Source organism: Micropterus dolomieu, linkage group LG05 (genome assembly GCF_021292245.1).
Source record: "Micropterus dolomieu isolate WLL.071019.BEF.003 ecotype Adirondacks linkage group LG05, ASM2129224v1, whole genome shotgun sequence".
In the NCBI taxonomy this organism is placed as follows: domain Eukaryota; kingdom Metazoa; phylum Chordata; class Actinopteri; order Centrarchiformes; family Centrarchidae; genus Micropterus; species Micropterus dolomieu.
Window position 1 is genome coordinate 20,548,139 of NC_060154.1, and position 22,942 is coordinate 20,571,080.

General features: G+C 40.3%; 3 protein-coding genes across 4 annotated transcripts in view; 1 reads left to right on the forward strand and 2 right to left on the reverse strand.

Annotated features, from left to right (window-relative positions):
- The window catches only part of atf6 (activating transcription factor 6), a 33,439-nt gene extending 12,993 nt beyond the window's left edge, over positions 1-20,446 (forward strand). For both annotated transcript variants that reach the window (XM_046049061.1, XM_046049062.1), the window contains exons 8-16: positions 729-914; positions 998-1,089; positions 2,628-2,771; positions 4,314-4,409; positions 4,523-4,625; positions 5,381-5,451; positions 6,904-7,015; positions 11,034-11,118; positions 18,417-20,446. In XM_046049061.1, the coding sequence (XP_045905017.1) occupies positions 729-914; positions 998-1,089; positions 2,628-2,771; positions 4,314-4,409; positions 4,523-4,625; positions 5,381-5,451; positions 6,904-7,015; positions 11,034-11,118; positions 18,417-18,613 (1,086 nt within the window). In that variant the 3' untranslated portion in view covers positions 18,614-20,446. The remainder of the gene's footprint in view (positions 1-728; positions 915-997; positions 1,090-2,627; positions 2,772-4,313; positions 4,410-4,522; positions 4,626-5,380; positions 5,452-6,903; positions 7,016-11,033; positions 11,119-18,416) is intronic.
- The window catches only part of sema6bb (sema domain, transmembrane domain (TM), and cytoplasmic domain, (semaphorin) 6Bb), a 275,790-nt gene that overhangs the window by 152,731 nt on the left and 100,117 nt on the right, over positions 1-22,942 (reverse strand). The gene's annotated exons all lie outside the window — the stretch shown is intronic.
- On the reverse strand, positions 20,743-22,327 carry olfml2ba (olfactomedin-like 2Ba). The gene is made up of 2 exons (XM_046049122.1): positions 22,006-22,327; positions 20,743-21,906 (listed from the first exon to the last, which is right to left on the reverse strand). The coding sequence occupies exons 1-2, from the start codon at positions 22,103-22,105 to the stop codon at positions 21,293-21,295; spliced, it is 714 nt and encodes a 237-aa protein (XP_045905078.1). The 5' UTR covers positions 22,106-22,327; the 3' UTR covers positions 20,743-21,292.

Here is a 22,942-nt window from a genome sequence, read left to right on the forward strand (position 1 = left end):
GTGTAAATATTTTCAAACAGGAGCTTGATCGTGTGCACTTAAGGGCTCTTTAGGGGATGTTGAAGCCGTGATTTGTTGTAGAGGTGTCATTAACCTTGCAACACATCTTAAACATCACCGAAGTAAACTGGAGCATCGGCAGCCGAGGTATTCTCCCAGTGAGAATCACAAAGCTGACCCTGTCTTGTATGGCGGCGCCCCTGTACACTCAGCCAGTGACCCCCTTTTCGATCTTCTCCTGCCTTCCCACACTTCTTCTTGTAAGGAGTTCCTCAATCCTTTCTTAATGTACCACATACATCCAGAGCAGATGTTAGCTCTCTAGTGTGGAAACAGCAGTAAATATGGATAAGCATATATACCATACAGATCTACAATTGACTGTGCTATGTTGTTTCATATGGCTTCATGTGTCTCAGTGTTTTTGTTTGTTTTTATCCCCACACTTTGATTGCTCATATGAATGAAAATCCATTTTTAACCAAATGTCCTCGATAGCATAGATAAACATGATGTCACACCAGGTAGAGCACCCTGTGATCTACAGCCAAACAGGTTGCTAAGGCAGACATTTCACTGCTTTCTCAAAATACCTCTTTCCTGTTTGGATAGGTGTCAAGTGGATACATCCACTTGTGATGAAAAGCGTGACTTGACATGAGTAATGACCTATGTCATAATGTTATTCTTGCGTCGGTGTTTCTGTCTTTGTTGCCTTCTCGCTCCAGTCAAAGTTGTCCCAGAGGCAGCAGCGCATGATAAAGAACCGCGAATCAGCATCCATGTCTCGGAAAAAGAAGAAAGAGTATCTGCTCTCGCTGGAAGCCCGCCTGAAAGTGGCGTTGTCTGAGAATGAGGTGCTCAAGTGTGAGAATGGCAACCTCAAGAGGCAGCTGGAGGGCCTGCTGAGTGAGGTGAGAGACTGGATGTCACAGCTCTGCCAAAACAGCCTGAAACGTTTTTAATTTAACACAATGCCTTTTCTTTTTCCCTGCAGAACACAGTACTAAATGCAACGGCCCCCAAGAGGAGAGCTGTGTGTCTCATGGTACTGTTGGTGTTCCTCGTGCTTAACGTCGGACCAATGAGGTGAGCTTATGACACATAATGTGACCATGGATCTCTCCATATGTCTTTTAAATGTCCGCATCAATTTGATTTAGCATCCAAAATCTTAAATTCATTTTAAAACAAAAGAGCGCCGGTGACGCAGATTCTGCAGTTTCAGAAACAGGAAGATTACTGGTAACTGCAGCATATTGTAGATACACAAGAGTTTCATTGCTGAAGGAAAACAAATGGGAAGCCCCATGACTCATTGTGGCAATTACAGCTCTCATGTAAGACAATACACAAAAACATTTATTGAAAACGGTGCCGAACATTTCCCAATATGTTCACAAAAAAAACAACTTCAGTCTTTTTTTCAGTTGACAAAGTGACATTGTAGACATTAGCCTAAAAATACAATTGAAATGTAAAAAAAAAAAAATTGCCACTTTAGCTAAGACTGGTTCATGTTGGAACACATGCCCACAAATAATGATTGGTCTCTCTTTAAAGCTTTGAGCTAAATCACCTACCATAGTAATCTTGTGATACATCCAGCATAATGTAGTCCGATAACACTCAGACTGGACATTTTATCCTGTGTGAAATGGATCTAGCTGGTGAAGCAACCAACTAGCTGGTGAAGCAACTAACAGTTCATCTCTGCCAAGTGGCTCTTGTGTGTATGTTCCGTTCCTCTGTTGTTATGGGACTAATGGGTGAATACGACTGCAAACACCCTGCTGGGTTGGGAGGAAAGTAAACATTTACCACTTACAAATGTAAAAAGAAAATCATTTCTGGCCACAAAAGAAGTATAAAACACTATGTTTATGGCTGTTTTTCTGATCTCAGCTTGTAGCATTAACAACAGTGACAAATTAAGATGAGTTATGTGAAACTACACTGGGGAAAGAGCTGATTCCACCCAGCTAGCAGATGGAGAGATTGTGTAATTCCACAAACTCAAGCTCACAGTCCAACTCCAACTGTAACGATGAATTCTCTGTTCTCATGTTGTAAAAATGTTTGTTTTCTCCTGGGAATAACTTTCTCCACAAGGATGCGAGCATTCACTTGTCGGACTTGTTGGCTTTGATTATTTGCGTGCGCTCTGTGCTGGGAATGTGTTCTTTCAGTTGTTCTCTGGGGCTTAAACATGAAAAAGGTTCTTAGGAGCCATGAATGAGTTTACTTTTGCGACTCAAGGGAAATTCACGGTAGCTGAAGTCTGTGTGTGTCTGTACCTGTGCTCACATCTGTGTGTTTTGTGTTTGGGCTCTCCTTTGGAATGCAAAATATGCCCGCTTTTGAGGTCCGATCCCTTTGAAATGAAAATGCCGCCCAGGGTAGTAATACCGTTGAAAGAGACTGTGTGCGTAATTTTGCTTGTGCGGGTGCCCCAGCATGCTTTGGGTTATGCAGTCTAGATCAGAGTTCAGATTCTGCTTGTGGCTAAAAAATAAAAATCCTCCAGTCCCCAGTCCTTCTTTTCTGTTTGTTTGCTTCGTCCTGAGTGTCCTGATTTTACCTCACCTGCCTCTTTTCCTCACCTCACCTGTCCTCTGTTTCATCAGACTGTTTCAGGGTGGCTCCAAGCATGATGCTTTTTCCGCTCAGCACAGTGGGAGACACCTGTTGGATTTCTCCCCAGAGGCAGAAACTGAGGTCGTGATGGGCCCCGATCCCCACCGTAGTGGCTCCTCTGAGATTGCAGACAGGTAATGAGCTCAACCCCTCCCCCGACACTTTTCACAGCACAACACCGTGTCCCGTGGACCAGGATGCACCTGTGCCTGGGCTCAGTCTGAACTGGTACAGCTCATTACAGCACGTGTAAACATGTGCACCAGCCGGTTACCAACTCTGTCCAAACGTCTGCTATTCAAATGCTTCCAGGCCCTTGGCTATTTGGCAGCTTTGAGTAACAAGGTGGGAAATTGGGGTCAGGCCTTGTTTGACATCCAGCTTTATATTGCCAGTAACAGTTTATTTTTCTAAAGGGTTATATATTTTTCTTTCTTTTCTAAATGCAATAGAGGCCCCGCAGTCTCATTTGTAAATTGCATAAATAACATTCTTGTTTGGTACATTACCTGCACCACCATGTCCTGAAAATGATGTTTTGCAAGGTGGTCAGAGTGTCTAATGTCTGCATGGCATCGCCAGCCTGTGTTATGTCAGATCTCTGCGAAGGGTATGTTACAAGTTAATGCAAACCATTCATCTCTAGTGTCAAGTTTCCCGGCAGCATCAAACCAGCGCAGGCAGGAAGGAACACATTAGCCTTTACAAAAGGGGTGACACAGCGGAGAGGAGGATGACGGGGGAGATATGCCACCTAATCTTGGGGTCCCACTGAACAGGAAGATGTGTGTGTGCAGGAAGGTTAACACGGGCCCCTCGGTCAGAGTTATGATCAGGCCTCTGTGGTCTGACATGTTGTCTCGCCAAACCGTTTCCAGAACATTTAGAGACGGGAACGCAAGGCGTAGTCGACGTGTTGGCTCAGATCAGGGAGGCCCAGTGGAGTTATTAAGTCGGAGGCAGACGTTTTGGTAAGAAGCCTCCTGCAGGTGGGCACTGACTGTGGACAGTCTACATCATCACCTCAAGCCACATAATTATTCACTCACTGAAGTATAACAGTTGTAATTAAAGTCACAGTAATGTCTGAGGAGTTAGGTCAAGCCATGCAGTGCAGTGTGTTTCTAATCCATAATGTGTGGTGTATGGTAACAACCCAGGCTGTTGTTTTCGTCTGTCGTCAATGAGCAGACTGGATGTGACCTACAGGGGGGCGATGCTCAGTTCTCTGTTGCATGTTTCTGAGCAGGATTTAATGCAGCATGTGGATGGATCCTTTCAGAATCTCTGCACTTTTCGTATTTTCGTTCATACATTCAGGGATTGAAGCTCCGCCACCTGTGCACGTTAAGTATCAAACATTTGAAGCAATAGAAGAAATTAGTAACCAATAAAATTCAACAGGGATGTAAATGGCCCCACATTGAAGCAATGCTGGGTTTCCTTTTTTTACCCCCTCACTCAATCCCCTCTGGGTGTTTCACCTTCGTCAGAGGGCAAGTGGCCATGTTGGCTCTCACTTTGCATTCAAAGCATATTCTCAACATGTGGAAAGCATTTTTAACAGATTGTTATTATGAAACTCTTACATTTATTTGAGAGCATCTGACCAGCCTTGTGAAGTTATCACTTTTGTCTCCTATCACCCTTTGTCTGCTTTTTCTTCTGTGTTGTAGTTCTGAGGATAAGGCCCTGATGGTGGTGAAGGATCCTATCTTCCTCAGACCACCTCCCCCCTGCCAGCCTCCTGTTAACAGGACCAAGTGCTTAGAGTAAGTTATGAACACTTTCATGTATCAATGAAAGCACACAAGCATACTTATTAGCTGATGCCCTTTCTCCTTCCACATGAGACCTGAGAGAATTGATTGAATTTGATTGGCAGGTTGACTCATGAGTTGAGGGGTTGGGTCCACCGTCATGAAGTGCAGCTGACCAAATCCAGGCGAGTGAGTAATAGCAATCACAAGCCCACCAGGACCATTCTGGTAAGTCACAGCAGCATGTTTTGTAAAAAAACAAAACCTGAAAATCTGATGGGCTGTGCAAAAATGTACATGATGGTCCGTGTGTGCAATAAAGCTTCACAAACAAACTAAACTTGACTTGTATTTTAGTCCATTACATTCAGTATAAAGTGGTCTTTGGCAAACCGAAGCCTCTCTTTCACCACTGTTTCACCTCCCCTCACACCATCCCTTTTTCTGCCTCTCATTTCTCTTTATTGGGCTGAGTTTAATCCGGCTGCCCTGAGAAAGTAAACGCAACACTTAGAGGGGGAGCTGTGGGATTAGTGCCCCCTGCTCCTTTTTTTCCATCATTTGTTCAAAATCTGTCACAGTACCTCTAATCCGCTAGGGCCTGTACCCAGTTGGTATATACCCATTTTTCATTTTACTATAAATACAAATGTAGGTGTGTTTATTTCTCACCTGCATTGAGCTATTTTAGACACTCATTCGTCTTTGCAGTATTTACAACATATGGAACTTTACAAGACTGATAATATTAATAAGATGTAAATTTTAAATTGTGTTTCTGTTCATTTGAATGGTTCTACTTGCTCTTGCGTGTTTGGCAGATAGTTGTTAGCGTACAATAATATAGATGTTTAGAAATGATGGCCAATCACAATGTTTTGAATGGAGCCTGTATTGATGTGTAAAGACAGTGTTTCCAACAGTTTTCATGTAGCACATGAACATAAAGAGGTTATAGCTAATCGTTTCATTTTTCCTAACAGAAAACAGAGAATAAGGAGGCAGAAAGAGCCCAGATTGTGACCGTCCATTACTCTGAAACTACTGAGGAAAAGTGAGTAAAGGCCTGTTACAACGTGTTTGTGTCAGATTCACACATCTTACATGTTTCAGTTCTTTTTCTTTTTTTTTAAAGCTGCATAAAGCATTTCTTGACAGCTAGAGAGCAAAACATATTGTAAATACGAGCAACACTAGGTTGTGAACTCAAACAGTGAGCTGTAATCTGTTTACAGCTGCAGACTGGAGTGTTTATTGTCAGCAGGAGCCACAGAAATAGATTATGTAAAGCAACTGTAGACATAACAAACTGGTATGTTTCATTGTTTTATAGTTGTATTTGACCAAAGTGGGTCTGTAAATGGAATTGCAGTGGTAAATAACATTTCTGCGGATTATAAAGCATGACCCTTGTATACGTAGCTGCAGAGGTTTGGCCGTCAGTAAGAACCTTTTCTGCTGGACTACACCGGGTAGTTCAGATCAGACAGATGGAGTCAATAGTGTTTTGGCCACCTACAGTTTTTTCCCCTCAGTTATTGTAAGTCTAAGAAGGCTATGAAACGTCCACATATACAGGACAAATCTGTTTCAGTAGTTAACCTCTGCAGGGCTGCTGATTGGCCAGAATGAAAATAGAAAATACACAAGAAAAATTCCCTTTTTAAGCAGGATATCTTGTACCCAGGTCCCAGAGGGATTGTGGATTTCCCTTCACAAAGGTTTTTTTTTTTTTTTGGTTTTCATCCTCATGTTTGTGACCTCTCTGCTGTATACATTAATCTTAGAACCACAGCAGTGTTACAGCAGTGGGTTGGGAAACAAAGAGATGTAGACCACGGTAGAGCTGCAACTAATTATTATTATCAATTAATCTGCTGATTATTTTCTTGATTAACTTTTTGGTTACATAAAAGAATATAGCGAAAAATGCAAGGTGATGTCATTAAATGTTTTTTTTTGTATGACCAACAGTCCCAAACCCAAAGAGCATCAGTTTATTATAATGTAAAACAAGGGAAAGCAGCCAAGTCTCATATTCGAGAACCTGGAACCAATTAAATTTGGGCATTTTTGCTTGAAAACTGACTTAGACAATGAATTTATTAAATTGTTGCAAATTACATTTCTGTTGATTGATTAACAAATTAATTGACTAATAGTTGAAGCACTAGATGACTGTAACATGTTGTTTTTGATGATTCTGATGATCTTGTTCTAACACCAAAGAATAAAGCATTGTGTCTGGATTGAAGTGAAATGGACAGACATATCGAATAAGATCAGTGTTTTAATAAAAATCTGATTTTAAAACTATTAAATAATTTTATCTACATGAAATTTGCCAAATATAATAATTTTTTCTGGCAAAAAACTGTGATTATCAGCATTTGATCAGTAGAAAATGTGAAACACCCAAATCGATTGAATCCCAGCTTCTGAATATTGAAAATATTTTTCAGCATTCCTCATATTTTTCTGCAATCCTGTTATTCTTCATCAACAGGAATCCTGGCAATGAGCTGCAGATATACTATGCACCTCATAACACCTATAGTGACTTTTTCGATGAGATCAATCGCCGTGGCGACACTTTCTACGTGGTGTCTTTCCGCAGGGTAAGTTTCAGCTTGTCTGGTCCATTACACTGACTTGAGAAGAGAATCTGGCGCTTGCTTCCAGGCAAAATCTGACACGGTCGTGAAATTGATCACATAAACTAAAATTAGAAGAGATTTCAATGGACGCTTTCAGTGCTAACACTAATCACATGTCTGTGGTGATATTTCCTTCTCCCAAACTGGTCTTAAAAAGCGCCAAATTAATTTATGAATCATAAATGATAATTTGATTTGGGAGAAAAGGGGAGGGTCGGGAAGGGGGTGAAATACTCACGCCCAAGGGTGTAACTACCCCTCTCCAGTCCAGTTTCCTTGGTCCATTTGCAATCATCAAGACCATGTTTTAGATTTTTAGGCATGACCAAATGTCACTGTTAATCTGCATGGTCTTTATTCATTTGACAATTTTTCCACATTTGGGAATCTGAATCTGGTTCTAATTTCCCCTCTTGATATGATTATTCCTGGACATATTCAGAAAGAGTTATTTGATTAGTTTGGTTTTGTTTCTTGGATTGCTGTCCTTTTGTTTTCAAAAAATATATTTATATTTATAGACCCAACCGTACATATTTTTGCTCTTGAGTACTAACCAAACAATAAGAAAACACATTATTCTTTAAGTTCTACCCATTATAGTTTGTATTTTATCATTATGGGAAGTTCCTGTTCCATCTGTGTTCACTGAACTATGCCAAATAACACACATTTACTTCAACAATTGACCAAAAACTAACAAAAGAAAGTAAGAAATTATAGATTTAACAGCCTTGCAAACGTGAATGACCTGCTGCAGTCCTCTGAAATGAAACTGTGTTTCTTCATCACTGTTCCAAAGAGCTGGGCCAAGCTCGTAGGTGATGTTAAGCCCTTAAATCCTCAGGATTACTCAGTGGGGTGGGAGTTTTGAAGCATGTGGTCAAGGATCAAGACCTCTTGTCACCAAGCAAGTCACAAAGGTTTGCCTCTGAGTTGGCATGGTGACAGCAGGGACAATGGTAACAATGGTGTACCCCTAGTTGAGGGCCTCTACAGGTCAAGTAGCCGTCCTTCAATTCCAGCTGTTTTGTGTTGCATGAGCAGCGAGGCTGTTATTGTTTATCCAAACATTGTATCATAGAATTAAACAAATCATCTTTACAGGGGTAAATAAATTCCCTAATATTTTAACCTTTAATCAAACAGTTGAACAGAATAATATATAGTCCCTCATGAAGTTTGATTCTTTAATGACCTGATGACAAAAGATGCTTTTGTAATGAATCACCCAGATATATTGACTCTTTCAGTGTAATTCTAAAACATGTTGAAAAATGGCTAATGGTCACACTTAACATGACAGGGAGAGCATAAAAACACCAGAACTTAAAATGAAATTCAACCTTTAGTTTATCTGAATAATAACCTTTTTTTTTGTTTAATCAAAAATTATTCATGTCACAATTGAAAACACTAACAACTTTTAAACTATTTGAAAGCCTTGATTACTTTGATGTTGCGCTGCAACTAATGACAATTTTCTCTATTAATTGATAAACTGTTTGGTAAGAATAGTATATAATAGTGGAAAAAGATATTTAGTTTAGATCACTTAAGACAAAGAAACACAGAATATCTTCATTTCATCTTAATTTTACTGATTTCACACCAAAGGAAAATATCATCAAGTATATCAAGTCCTGTTTCCTTTTACTACATGCCTGCTCTTTTTGATGTGAATTTTTTAATGTGTCAAGTGCTGACGTGGATTTTAATATGCAGGGGCAGTTTCAGTAATCAAAGATGCATTATTTGGTATGTCAGAAACACTTTTAAGGAGCACTCAATAGAGAAAAACAGAACACAGATCGCAGGGCTGTTATTCAATGTGACCTTTTTAACTCTTACAGACCTTTGTCAACTTTTCTCAGTCAGTTTTGCCTGTATTTTGTTTCCTGGGTTTCAGGGTGTTTTTGTGTGTGTGTCGGCAAAAGCGGGTGTGCTTTTGCTTTTTTGTTCCAGTCGGTATGATCTTATTACAAGACTGCCAAAGCTCTGGATTAAATTTGGAATTTGTTTAGATTTTAAAGCCAATCACTACCAATTTTCACTTTTGTCCCTCTAGGCAAAACATTTTCATCATGGCCTGTTCTTGCCCTCGCCAGCAGTTGAGGTCATTCACTACACTATGTAGCTCACTCAGAGGCCATGCTTAGGGTCAAGTTTACTTTAAGCCCTCAACAGATACATGACCACCTGTGGCTTTGTTTAAGTGTGAAATGAGGTGAGGTGATGGAAAACATAACAAGACCACAATATTCAAAAAGTCATTTTGCGGTCTTGCTTCACTTCTTGTGTTGTTTTAGCACCTGTGGCTTTATGTAAGTGTGCATTGGGGTGAGGTGGTGGAAACACTGGCTGCTTTCACTGTGGACTTTATCCAATAAGGTTCAAGGAAAATTCACCTGTTGTCATGGTAGCTGGAGCTGGTTATGTCAGCTTGAAAAGCTCGCCGGTCCCTTTGTAATGAGCAGAAATGTGATTGGTGTTTTTCTACCTCTTACCACCCTTCAGACACAGTCAAGGCCAACCTCTCATTAATTTTTAGCATTTTATTCTCCCTTTGGTGGCTTACAGACTATCCCTAAGACCTTGCATTGACCATATATTGTACCAAACCCCTTTATCTGAAGACACACTATCAGTGAAAGCACACAAGAATACTTAGCTGATTTAGTGTCATTTTAATAAAACTTAAAAACGCCTCCCACATATGCTCTAAATTTTGTAACATTATCTTTATTCTTATTGACACATTCTCATTGACTTTCCCACACATCGGTACGTCTCCTCGTATCTCACAAGTCTTTCACATTGCTCCGTCTCATCTTCTTGCTTTAATCCCTTTCCTTACCTCATCAGACCGTACTCCTGCCCAGGCTGAGTTTTGCAAGCCAAGTATGATAAAGTTAACCCGTTTTCAGTTGGTGTCTTGTTAGTCGGAAAGCCACACAAAGCTCCAGTCTTGCAGATGAAGGAGACCAAATCGTGGGGGATTGCTCTGCAGTTACCAGTCTGACTTAAGTCTTTGTTTGTGGGCACCCCACCAATTTTACACTTAAAGATCAGTTTACTTCGAAGGAGCAGAAGTACTCTGCCTATTAACCAGTTGCATAATGGTTCTGAAAGGAGCGTTTTAAAGTATGAAAAGTGTCTCAGATTAAAGAGAGAGCCTGCGTTTCAAACTAACCCTAACCCACTGTTTATTCTAGGAGGTATCACTCCATGCAGGTTTCATTCATTGGTTCTGGTATGCAGGCTTGTTGAGATGCTTTGTTTTACTTGTTTTGCTTGTCTGTTGTGTTGTCACTGCAAAATGTGCAGTTCATGTGTTCTGTAGTTTTCAGATAATGTAGGATTTCAGTCACCAATTTTAGCATTGCTTCAGTTAAATGAGTTACAGTCAGAGTGGGCCTACAGCGAAACACCGCCATTACTGTGTGTGTGCCAGTCACATGTGTGTTTGCACATTAGCATTCCTCTCCACCACAACTCTGTCTGAGAGGATGTGTATGTGCTCAGATTGAAACCTCCCCTCTTGTCTAATGAGTCGCACCAAAAACATTTGAATATCTCCAGAAACTGAAGTACTTTGCTGGTTGATGCCGTTTTGATCTCAGACTTCTGGTGGATTAAGAAGTGTAATAACTGCTTTAGGTGACAGTATTGAAAATAGAACGGTACAACTGTTTAGCTGATGAGGCATGGCATGAAAAAAGTGCTCAATTTGAAGAATATTGTGACTAGAAACGCCCTCGTGGAAATTATGCTCATGCTAGAATTTTTTAATCTACCAAAGGACCATTGCATCATGGATAGTTGTTAATGCAAGTCCTTCAGTAGGTCTACTCCTCAGAGTTGTAAACTCAGCTTGAAATCTTGATCAACAACTGGCAAATGCATACATTCAACCACTTTATTTGCTTCCAAATTGGTTGAATTTTTCTCTTGACGACCTTCTCTTCTTTGTTCTCAGGATCATCTTCTGCTTCCCGCCACCAACCACAACAAAGGAAGTCGACCCAAGATGTCTGTGGTGTTGCCAGCCATGAACATAAATGGTATGCACTGCAGCACAGACACACCAGTTGGGGAGTTTGATCACTCAACACAATGTAACAGATGAAAGGCAAGCTGGGAGCAGATTCAGAATCACGTCTCCCCACAAGAATGCATTACTTGTAGCCTAAAACACTTCTAGGAAGCAGAACTGCTAGGACCAAAATAGAGAACTTTTGCTTTTTAAGCCTATTAAGGTAATATTGATCCTTTTTTTTAACCTATGCTGGTATTTCGTTTTCCAAATTGTGCCTTTTTGGATCGAGAGTGTGTGTTGCCTGTTTAACTTAAAGTAACGTTTCTTTATAGATTTTCTTTGCCAAAAAGTTTATTTGACATCTGGCTTCTTTTTAGTAGAAGGCCTTTGCTCCCTCCCTCCCTCTGAGCCCTTTGTGGTTTCTGTCATGTCCTTCAGCCTCTGATTATTCTCTCTGTTGCATTTAGCAAGTGTCTGTAAGTGTCTGACCGAACCACACACAGACACAAACATTAAAATAGCCTTTTCAATGTGGTAATTTACTTTTGAGTTAGATTTATGTTCTGAAAATAATACAGTTGAGGCTGGGCAGAGATTTGTGTATTTTGTTAAATGTAAAATTTAAATTTGTTTTAATTAAATATATTTTATTATATCAAAAATCTATTATTGTTAAAACAAACTAACAAAAATGCCCTTATGCAAGCCTAAAAACATTGTGTGACCACATCTTTGTTGTCATCACTACATACTGTACATACATTGCTTGAAATGCTGGCTTTACATCAACAATGACAAGATCTGTGGTTCCAGTCCTTAGACTTTATTTAAAGATGGACGACGCGTCTCTACTTCCTCCATCTATACAAAAATGAAGCCAAAATGTCCCGGGTGCTACGGGTGCTGCCATCTTGTGCTGGTTTGGAATCTAGTGACCAGGGTTGGAGCCGTGGTATCGAGGTCCCGCCTATATATCCGGCCAATCGGGAGCAGGGCTCAGCTGTCAATCCTGATGTGAAGCCCCCTTTTTATGGCATCAAATAACTAATTTAAACCAGGCTTATTTGGAAAAATGAACACTTGAACATACATCAGCGTGATAAGAACTAGCTGAAATGAAAGAAACCATCTTTAAGCTGTTTTTCCATTACCGGTGTAATTGATGTGTAAATGATGTGTACTTTGACTTTTTAGTTTGGCCCATGTCCCATCCGCTAACATGGAGTGGGTGGGGGCATGTGTTATAACCTTATGAAGTTGTCCATCTTTATATAAAGTCAATGATCCACTCTAGGCTGTATCACCTAGAGACAAGGAAAGTAAAAGCGTGTGTAACTGTTAGAACTGCTCTCTGCTGTGTGTACGCTTCACATTTTGGCTAAATACTGGTGAGAGATAGAGTTTACACTGCTTGTTATGTGTCCTCTTTAGCCTGCTTAATGTGAGTCAGCAAGTTTCCAGGTAGGAGTCGTTTAGCAAAGTCTTCAATGTAGAATTATTCATCCGAACATATATGATTATTGATCCTTAAACACTTGTAAAAATGTAAGCACTTTGGTTTGATCATGCAACACAAACAATCATTGTCATGTTGCACATGATGACTGCATGCTTGTGATGAACACTCGAATTACTTTCAATCAAATGCAGGTCCTCTTCAGCTTATAGAGCAGGCACATAGTTCATGTAGACTGCTATAAACCCCTAAAGAGAACAATTGCAGTGCACAGCTTGTCATAGTGGGTGGCAATCAGAATGCACATGGGGGGGAGGGGGTGTCTGTGGTTCCCACCAGCTCATTTGAGATGCACTCACCCGTTTATTTGACCGCCTGCCCTCAAAAACAAACCTGTCATTATCATGTTAACACTGGTAAACATGAGGTATGCTTCAGTATCTGAGCACTTTTTATTGGCAAAAACCTTGGACTTTGACGGGTACATTTGTTGCCAAATTGTTTTTTTAAATAAATAATTTAAGTATACAGATGTTTCCATATTTCCATGAGCTCATCTTAGCTTTTCTCCACGGTCCATAGATCTGCTGGATGATCAATACAGTATGTCAGAGTCCGGTCATCAGAGATTTCAGTGGAAAGAAGTGTTCTATGTCCGAATACTGCAGTGTTAATTAGCAGGTGGCTTGATTTTTACCAAGCCTGCTGGACTGTGAACTGGCAGGAAACCTACTCAGGAGGGATTGTGTTTTTGTAGGGTGTGAGCAATCAGGAAGACAGCCTGTTATTGTTGCTGTGAACCTAGCATTTTTTATCAGAAATCATCTTGTTCTTCTGTTGCCTCCCCGTGTTATCTGTGGCGAAGCACCAGCAACAGATTTGATAAGTGATTCAACGAGCTCTGAGAGGAGCGAGTCCGTGGAATATGAGCCTCTTACTCAGTAGGGAAGACATGGCCATTGGGATATAACTTTTTTTTGTGAAAGGGCTGTGTTACAGATGAAGATTGATGAAGGTAAACATTGTTCTTGGTTGGTCTTGTCAGGGAGGAATGTTAAGGTCCGTGCCGGTCAGATGGCCCATTGAAATAGCGGTAAATAGTGAAATCCAAGACCTCCTTTTCAGCTAATTGTTGAAATGGCCAAACAAAGGTGGCATTCAGGGACCGATATCAAGTCTGGAAAGATTCTTGTTTGAAAGGGTCTTCGATTTGTGTGATTTGTCATGGATGCCTGCGAGGTGGCCACAAATTCAAAACATTGTTTTCTTCTTTGCTTGTACCCAAAATCTTTTCCTGCTCATTTCAAGAGTTTAGTGTGTTTGTATGCCAGCTGAATCATGTGGTAGAGAGCAGACAGCAGTTTTATGTTTGCACAGATTCATTTACAGTAGCTAGTTTCAGATGCTACAACTCCTCCTCCTTGTAGTTCCTCGTTGACCTGACAGCAAGGACTGCAGTTAAAAACCAAGCTAACAGAGGCTGGCATAGAAAAGAGGTTGGCGGTGGTTCTCTACAAGCCCAACACTCGCCATGTCGTCCTCCCTCCTTCAACATATAAAGCCCCAGGTGTCACGCAGATGACAGCTCTCAAGTAGCATTTCAGATTTATGTCGTCTTTGTTTGAAACTTTGAAGTGATTAAGTACAAATGTACATATTTAGCTGGGTGAGACCCTTAGGAAAGCAGAAACACTGTCCTCTTCCTGGAGCATGGTTGCTCCACAGTGGAGGATAATTCTTTCCAGCTCCCTGTTGCTGCTCTCTTTTAGGAATGCCTTCCCTCTCTAGTCACTAAATGCTTTTCATCTGGAGGAGGTGGATAGACTCTGTAATATGGAGTGAGCGTTTGGTCTGTCTTGGTCAATAACATCGAAGATAGAGACTTTGATGTAAGCCGTCGTCTGTTTCTGTCCGTGGTTCAGGGGCTCTGTTGACGTTACTTGACCTTGGCGTCCTTGATTCTCTCTTAAAAAAACGTATCTGGCTGAGCATTAGCTCCTCATAAGGACTGGAGGGTGTGTTTATTTAATGATCCTCGAGTTTGAAAGTAGCTCAATCAAGTGGAAGCGACATGTTTGGAGGAGAGGAATGGTTTGGAGATGACATCATTTACAGGTGGATTGACCGTGGGAGACGCACTGTGGTCTATTTTTACAACTCCTGGGATTGCACTGTAATGTGTACCTGACAGGCAGCTTTCACTGGGGCTTCAAGGTAGAGCACCACACCACTGAAGGAGTTGGAGGTCAGATTTTCCTACTCTAGTCTAAACAAACATCTTCACCAGTGCTCTGAAAAGGATTCTTACCAACCTAAATGTTCACGCTTTGCAAAATAAATTCCCACCTGTGCAAGTGATTCTTTGCATCAATTACTTAATTCTCTATATGTAAAGGTCCTTATTCCCCATCGGTCCACCACACAGACAACTATTTGATTGATTCCCCATTGATCCCCAGACGATGAATCCTACAGACTTCAGTGACTTTTCTCCAGCACCACCATAAAGTTTACATTTTTGTTTTGTAGTGAAATGTCTGTACATCTATTTGATGGATTGCTGTGAAATTTATTTCATGCCCCGCCCCTCACGATGAATTGTAATAACTTGGTTATCCCTTAACTTTTCTTCTAGGGCCGTCATCAGTTCAAAATTAAAATGTTCCTGTAGGCCTGTTTATCATTTAATATCTCCAAAACTAATGGAATTCCTGTTAGCCGCAGCTGTACTGTATTTTTAGTGCTAATTTGCAAATATTAGCAAGCTATCTCACTAAACCAAGATAAGTTAGTTTTGTTATAGCCTGTGAGATTTTTGACAACTTTTTTTAATGGTAAAACATTGCTTTATTGTTCAGCATTGGCTTGTGCATTGATTGTAGAGCGTACCAGTCATTCATATATAAAAGATGAGGAAATTGGTGTCATTTTCGGAATGAAAATTGGTTGACAATTTGGCTGGACTATTATTTTATGTGAATGTTTAAGTTGCCTAACTGACATCCTATTAGACCCTTATTTAGGTTTATTGACCCAAATCTTGTGATTATACTTGCTGATGAATTGCTTCCTGTCTGATACTAAAAAAGCTTCCCTCATGAACATGTCCTCAGAGTTTGTGCCAGTCTGGCAGCTACCGTCCTCCCGAGATGCACTCTCAGGTTTCCTTAGATGCGTCGTTGCCAGACATCAGGGATTTATCAGCACACACCAGCTCACTGTGTCGCTGAAACTTTCTGGAACATCTCCAGATGGCACTAGTAGAAAGGGAAAGGAGACCACGCAGAGCAGGACGGTAGATTTGGCAGCTTCTTCAAAGTTGTTTGAAGTTGGGCCTCTTGGCTGCGTTTCCTGTTTTACTGTTCAGGCTTCTCAAGCAGTTTGCTGAATACAATTTAGACATTTTGGTAATTTGGTGAAAGGTGGATGTAAACAGTGCCAATTAAATAGAAGGCTTCAGTTTAGATAATAGGGTTAGGGGGTTTAGCTTATGGCCCGCAAATTACAGTGTAATTATTCAGTAATTATTGTAGAGGTGAGGGGAGCTGAAGAAGGAAAACCCCCTGTGGGTTTATCACTACGAGTGACCCTTCACATTATATAGTCATTTGATGAGTTCTTAATACCAAGATATTGATTAGTTCAGCTTTAATATTCAGAGAGATGTATATTAATTTTTGTGTAAGATTTTTTTATTATTATTTATTTATTTATTTAATCATTTTAAAATGCAGTACAATGTACTTGAGTAGTGAGTACGTGGGGCAAAACAAGTGTGAAAAATTGTGAAAGGAGCCCACTGGAACGGCTGATATACAGATTTAGTAGGCCACCGTTGCATATTCCTGGATTGGACACCATAGTTATGAGTGTTTAACTCACCTGATGAAAGTATGATGTACAAGAAAGGTGGGCTAAAGTTAACTTTAAAACTAGACTAGCAAACTCTTGCACCCAAAAAAACTACATGGTGATTTCACTACTCAAAGCTGCTGCCTCCTGCCCACTGCTGCATCTCTCCCGCGTCTTTTACAATACGGTTAAATTATTTCAAAACATTTTGAGACAATATTCACTCAGTAATAAAGCTACACGTCCTTCATAAGTACAAAATGATTAGCCGTTTTATTCAAAGACTTCTTGTTTTGATCTTCCATGCTTACTTTTTTATTATTCATTATATTACATGTCCATCATTATTTGCAGGATTTCCCTTTTAGTCGTCCTCCATTTGTCACGCATTTGGATTATGTATGTGACATGTTTCGACACTTTGCGCTGCCTATCTGTTGGAATTATATTTATTATTGGAATGAAATTAGCTAAGTGCTGGTAATGTCAGAACAGTTTATTTTGAACTGAACAGAATCCACAGGCTTGATTTGTGTAATAATCTGTTGTGATCTCATCAAGCTATATGGAGATGCACAGAATACGTTTCCCAGCCTCAGGCAGAAGCCAAATTTGACATGGCGTGACAACGGGCAAAATCCTAACCCAGAGGATGATTTCCAGAGATGCCTGTTCAAACACTGAAGCCATTTGAAAAGTTCAGGTTTCACTGCAAGTGCAAAAGAGGAAGTTCGGCAGTAGAGTCATACTCACCGTTGCGTCCACTGACTATCTAATCATGTGAACATCCGTGAAGTCTTTCGACTGCCGGAGGGGCCTATTGAATTGTCACAGCACGATCAGATAAACTCCCTTTGCATCTAAAGTGCTCGCTAGTGGAAATCCTGCAGAGATGCAAAAGAAGCTGATGTCTTGCACAGGTGTCTGGAAAAACAACTTGCAGCGAGCTCAGGCATTTTAAAGACGCCTACAGCTCTCTTTCTGGGTCATATACGAGTGCAATAAAACTGGCCGAGGTGTGTTTGGCTTGCTTGTGCTCCATATGGAGAATGTTGATGTCATCTCGACTCTCTCGCCGACACACAAAGGAAGCAACGAGTTTTGAAGTTGTCTGTTAATGTAAATACACAAGTGATCTCTCAACATGCTGTTAATAGCGTTTTCTAGCAAAGAAGTTTACAAGCGTGTCTACTTAAAGGATGTCCCCCCTCCCCCAGGCTGAGCAGAGTCAGGCTGCGGAAGACCACAAACCATGTCCAGCATCTTTTTCCAAAGTTGAAATTTCCCAGATCAAACCAGAGCAATTACTTTGTGGGTCAAACCTCAGGATGACCTTGTGAAAATTTATTTATCTTTGATAACAAGCATTGTGTTTATTGTACTGTGTGATGCCGTCTCTGGTTTTATTTTTTGGGTTTTTTTTCAAACACAATAGCCTGACTCATCAACATCGATCACTTTTCTGTCCCACAATCTTTCCCCAGTTTCTTCTTTTCTTCTCTGAGCAAGAGGAGCCTGAAGAATCCTGACTCATCATCAGTGATCTCTCTCGGCCTCTCTTTTTCTCTCTCCCACACTCTTGCCAGAGTTTCTTCTTTTCTCCCCTCAAATTTGCATGCCCTGCTTTTGTTTAGAGCTGTTTTGTTTATCTCCATGAGGGAGAAATCCAGTATGTGACTCACCTCTGGACTCTATCTGTAACATGGCCTCCACCCATACTCTCAGCCCCCCAACTGCCTCAAACAATACCCCTTTACACTCCCAAAATAAGATAGATACGCCCTTATCATGTCTTTCTGCAAGTATGACAAAAAACTGCCAGTAACAATGATGATGAATGCAGATTGGCAGTGTGGTATTTGTGTCTTGAGTTGATTAAAGCTGTTGCTGCGATATATAAATCCACTGGTGATAGACCAGTGGATTTATATAGCTCATTTACCACTAACTTATTTGTTGATGCATTTATTGACACATTGAAAACTAACAACCTTTTGCTTCCTTTCCGGTTACAGACAGCATCATAAGGGACAAGCAATATGAGGTGATGATGCAGATTGACTGCGAAGTAACTGACACCAGGATCCTCCACATCAGGTCTTCCACCATCCCACCTTTGCTCCGGGTCAACCATACGGACACGTTTTACCAGAACTCCCCGACCGACAGCCAGGCCGTGCCTCCTGTCGGCGTCCTAATGGGGTCGTCTTAAGATCACCAGCAGCACCTGTAATATTTTATAACTCCTTAGCGAAACCCATGAATACAAAACAGAACAAAACACCTCAGTTAACTCTTCTTTTTTTTTTTTTTGCATGTTGACGTCTATTTGAAATCTGGTGTGCTCCCGCTGACTTCATGATTGAGATTTAGATTTGAATGAAATCCAGTCATTACAATACATAGGTAGCTCAAATTGTCAGCACCAGTCAGCCACATTCTTTATTAGGGCTGATATCCGGTGGTAGTCTGTAACAGGGTCCGAGGAGAATGCTAGCTCCTTGTGTGGCAACCTTGACTTTTCCCTGTAACCCCAGACGCCCCGCATAAGAGTAATTGCTTAGCGGCAGGGGGCAGAGCATTGAACCCTGAGTCACCCCGTCATAACACAAATACTTTTACCCCAGCTCTCCTCAAGTCTGCTCCTTCTTTTGTGGCTCTTAATTCTGGGACAAGCTGCAAAGCCAGAGGAGAAAACAGAAAATGATTACACATCTAAGATTAATCTCACAGGGAACTTGCCTAATTAAAGACAGATAAATACATTTTGGATTTCAATGTGTTTAGGAGCACAACAAATTCTGTGTTTGTATCTTAGCTACAAAATGGAGTGCTGAAGTCATCTCTTGTACTCATTTGTAGTCTCTTAAATTAAGCTAATTTTATTCACAAAGAAGTAAGAGATGCCAGATTGATTACATGCAGCAATCGAGGCATACAGTAAACTCAGGAAGTCAGGTGATCTGTGAAAGCTAGCAGGCTAACCACTGTTGTTGGCTGGATTCCATTAATTTAAGGATTTCAGGTGCTCTGTTTTAAGCATCGTATTGATGAAGAAATTCAGTTCTTAATTTTTCGGTCTTTGCACTGTGCTTCTCTGATGAACAGATTCAGATACTTTACATTTTTATTTGTATTATTGTGTAACAGTAATGCCAAATCCTGTGGTGTGATGCAAGTCACTTATTTCAGCTGTCAAAGCATTCTTCTGTCCAGATTTACTGTCTGGTTAAGCTTTGCAGGATTTTTTTTTCAATTGACTACAGAAAACTAAATGATATTGTATATACAATAATATATTTTGGATTGGAAGGAAACATTGTAAAAATGTACCTTCATCAAATTTGAAACCCCTGTTTAAACAGCTGAGCTAAAGAGGTTGATGTTTGACATGTAACCACTGGTATAAAAAAACAAAACTCCTGACTTCTCAGTCCACTGGCAAATTGCACTTAAGTGCACCTAAGCTTGCATTTAAATTGCAGCCTATTGGACTTTTTTATTTTTTTTTAAACTGTGTGATAGAGTTGTATTATCTGATAGTTTTAGTACAAATTACAAAAAAATGCACTATAAATGCAGAACCTGGGAAGTTCAGTTCTGGCTTTAAATGCCCTATATTAATGTGTCTGTAACCTCGTTTTTGCTACCTATAACAGAATAAAATTGATATTAAATAAGAAATTATACATCAGAATTAGCTCATAGTTTTTGTATATGTTGATAAAACAACATACTTCTGTATCTGAAAGTACTTTTCTTTTAGCTAAATGATTGTACAGATGGTTATGGTGTAGCTCTATAGATGCCCATAAAAAATGTTCAGAAAAAAACATGCAGTTTTCTTTTCTTAAGCCAGGCTCTCTGTGTAATTTTTCCCTTTTGGTTTTAAGAATATTTGATTCACCACAGTGTTTTCACTGCATCCCAGTACTTACAGTTGGGACAAGGCAAGAGTACAATTAAAAACTTGTGTCAAGTGTTGTTTGTTTGTATTCTACTATGTGCGTAAACCAAAATAAACACTGGATTTTCTCTAACTATACCTTTTGTGTGCATTCTTCTGGCTTCAGGGAAATCCTGTAACTGCATTATTCAATTTTTGTTCAGCAGGTATAAAAGATTAACTGTTCCTGGGTTTTTTTTCCATAATAACTCAATTTACATCTAGTAACAATAAATTACAGGCTTGAACAACCATTCTCTCTCTGTCTGTTATTTATGGTTTTTCTGTCTACCCGGTTGTCTTCTGTCCTCACCATTGTCCAATTGAATTGACACTCATAAACTGCAATTAAAACCTCTTTCATTGTGGTTAGCCAAACAAAGAAGACATTTTCTGTTAGTATTTCCAAACTTTATTGTAGTCTCCTCAGAACAGTCTGATATGGAGGCAGTAAGTGCTTTCACAAGACAAAGGTCATCAGCAATACCTGTGATATTACCACACGGAGGACCTGTGGCATATGATGCAAAGAAAAATGTAATACAAAATAATGTGTATAAAACAGAAAAATGTAATTTGTCCAAAGAGTAGGCTTCTATGAACTGGTTCTTTTATGTGAAAGCGTTATTTGACCCAAGATATGAACTTATTCTACCTGCATTCATTTATCTCATAGGGCTTTTTTTTTTTTTTTTTTTTTGTTACAGTATTACAATATATACAGTACAACTTGGTGCGTTGACTGAGAAATCAGGCTCATCGTTTCATTTATGTCAGGTAAAAACTTTAAAAATCTTGATAAGAACAAAACAGTTTAGTCACTATATACTGAAGTACATTTGTACATTTGGCCCCTGTTAGTCTCCGTACTGAAGGCCATGTGGACTGATCTACAATCCATTCAAACCATAGAATTAACTTTTTATCACTACTGTCAAACCCTTACTAAGGGTCTACATAGGCAAACTTAATGTTGTATGTTACTTGGTGTCCATAGTCCCACGCATACAAAACACCCTCTTTGGGATTGTAGTCAATCTGTGTGGTGTAGGTGTAGTTGTTGGTGAAGGGCATTCTGGGAGTCATCTGAGTGTTTGTGTGCGTGTCAAAGGCGTATTCCAGGTTGGCGTGCTTTTGGTTGTAGCTGTCAACAGCGTACAGGACGCCACACACGATGAAGCAGTTCCCGTAGTGGTTTCTCCTGAGACCGGTTCTCCAGGTGGTCTCCCTCTGCATGCTGAGGTCTGAGGGGTTCAGCCGACTCAGAACAATCACTTCCTGTAAGAAGCCCTCGTCATCCAGTGCCGGGTAGATGATCCACAGGCCGCTCTCATCCGTGGCAAAGTCGACATCCGAGTGGCTGCGCCATTCCCACGGTGACGACGCCTCCTCAAACAGAGCATCGTGCAGCATGGTCCAGGCAGCCACATAACGCTGACGCAGGTCATACTTGATGATGTCTCGGGAGAAGGCACGGTTGTAGTAGAAAGCCCCATCATAGACGACATGGCCTGTGCCAATCCAGTTGTAAGGAAGCTTGTATGAGTTGGTAAAACGGCCTAGAAAGGATAAAGAAGAATGGAGAAGCATGAGATTCATCAGTAAGTAACGGGAAAACAAAATGTAATTTAGTGAAAGCTTTGACTACCGGCTCTAACCTGCTTTGAAAACCTCCAGGTTGCGGAACTCCAGGAGGTTATTCCCGTAGTAGAAGTTTGTGACATAAATTTTGTCATTATCAGACTTTGGATCCTTCATCCATGCTCCTTCATTCCTGCCATACGTGTTGTGAGTTACTGGCTCTGAGATTGTTGCCAAAGTGTCCTTACACTCCCCTGTGAAAGAGTCAGACTGCTATGAGTGAGGATTTAGAAGCAGGTCAACATTATCCAGACGTACGTCAGAGTCTGAAAATAATTAGAGCCTTTTGTTTTAACCAGCTTGAATCACGGAAAGGGTGAGGTTACCACAAAAGACTGGGAACTAAAATACAAAGTTTAGAGATTCATAGGACAAGATCAATTTAATATTTTTCTAAATTACGTCTTTCATAAGAATATGAAAAGAGTTAAGGCCATTACAGCAAATGTTCACAAGAAAAATCACAGGATTGTTTTTCTGGCAATATCTTTGGTCATAAGCTCTTACAAGTACTTGCTAAGTTGTTTTTAGTCACTCTGGCTCTTGGGATGGCAGTATCAGTCTGCCAGTCATTTGGTCAGTCGGTCCAACAACATTTGGATGGATTGACATGAGGTTTGGTTCAGACATTCATGGTCCCCAGAGGATGAAGCCCAATGACTTTAGTGATCCCCTGACTGTTCTTCTATTGCCACCATGAGGATAACTTTTGTGTTTTTAAATAAGAAGGGGAACATGGTAAAGTTAGCATGCTGACATTAGCATTGAGCTCAAAGCACCATTGTTGCCTACTTGTAGCCTCAAAGAGCTGGTAGCATAGCTGCAACCTTTTAGTCTTGTATTATTGCACCTCCCACTTGCCAATCCCCATGTCTAACACTGTAACATATTTTTATAGTTTTTGTAGGTGGTGCTTTTCTTAAAAAGTGTGAATGCATTTGGTATTGATTACAA

Bases quoted from the DNA above. Each gene is read 5' to 3' on its own strand.
- olfml2ba (XM_046049122.1), bottom strand. From the start codon at position 22,105: ATGAAGGATCCAAAGTCTGATAATGACAAAATTTATGTCACAAACTTC. The intron at 21,907-22,005 runs GTTAGAGCCGGT...TATCCTTTCTAG, and splicing joins CCTGGAGGTTTTCAAAGCAG to GCCGTTTTACCAACTCATAC.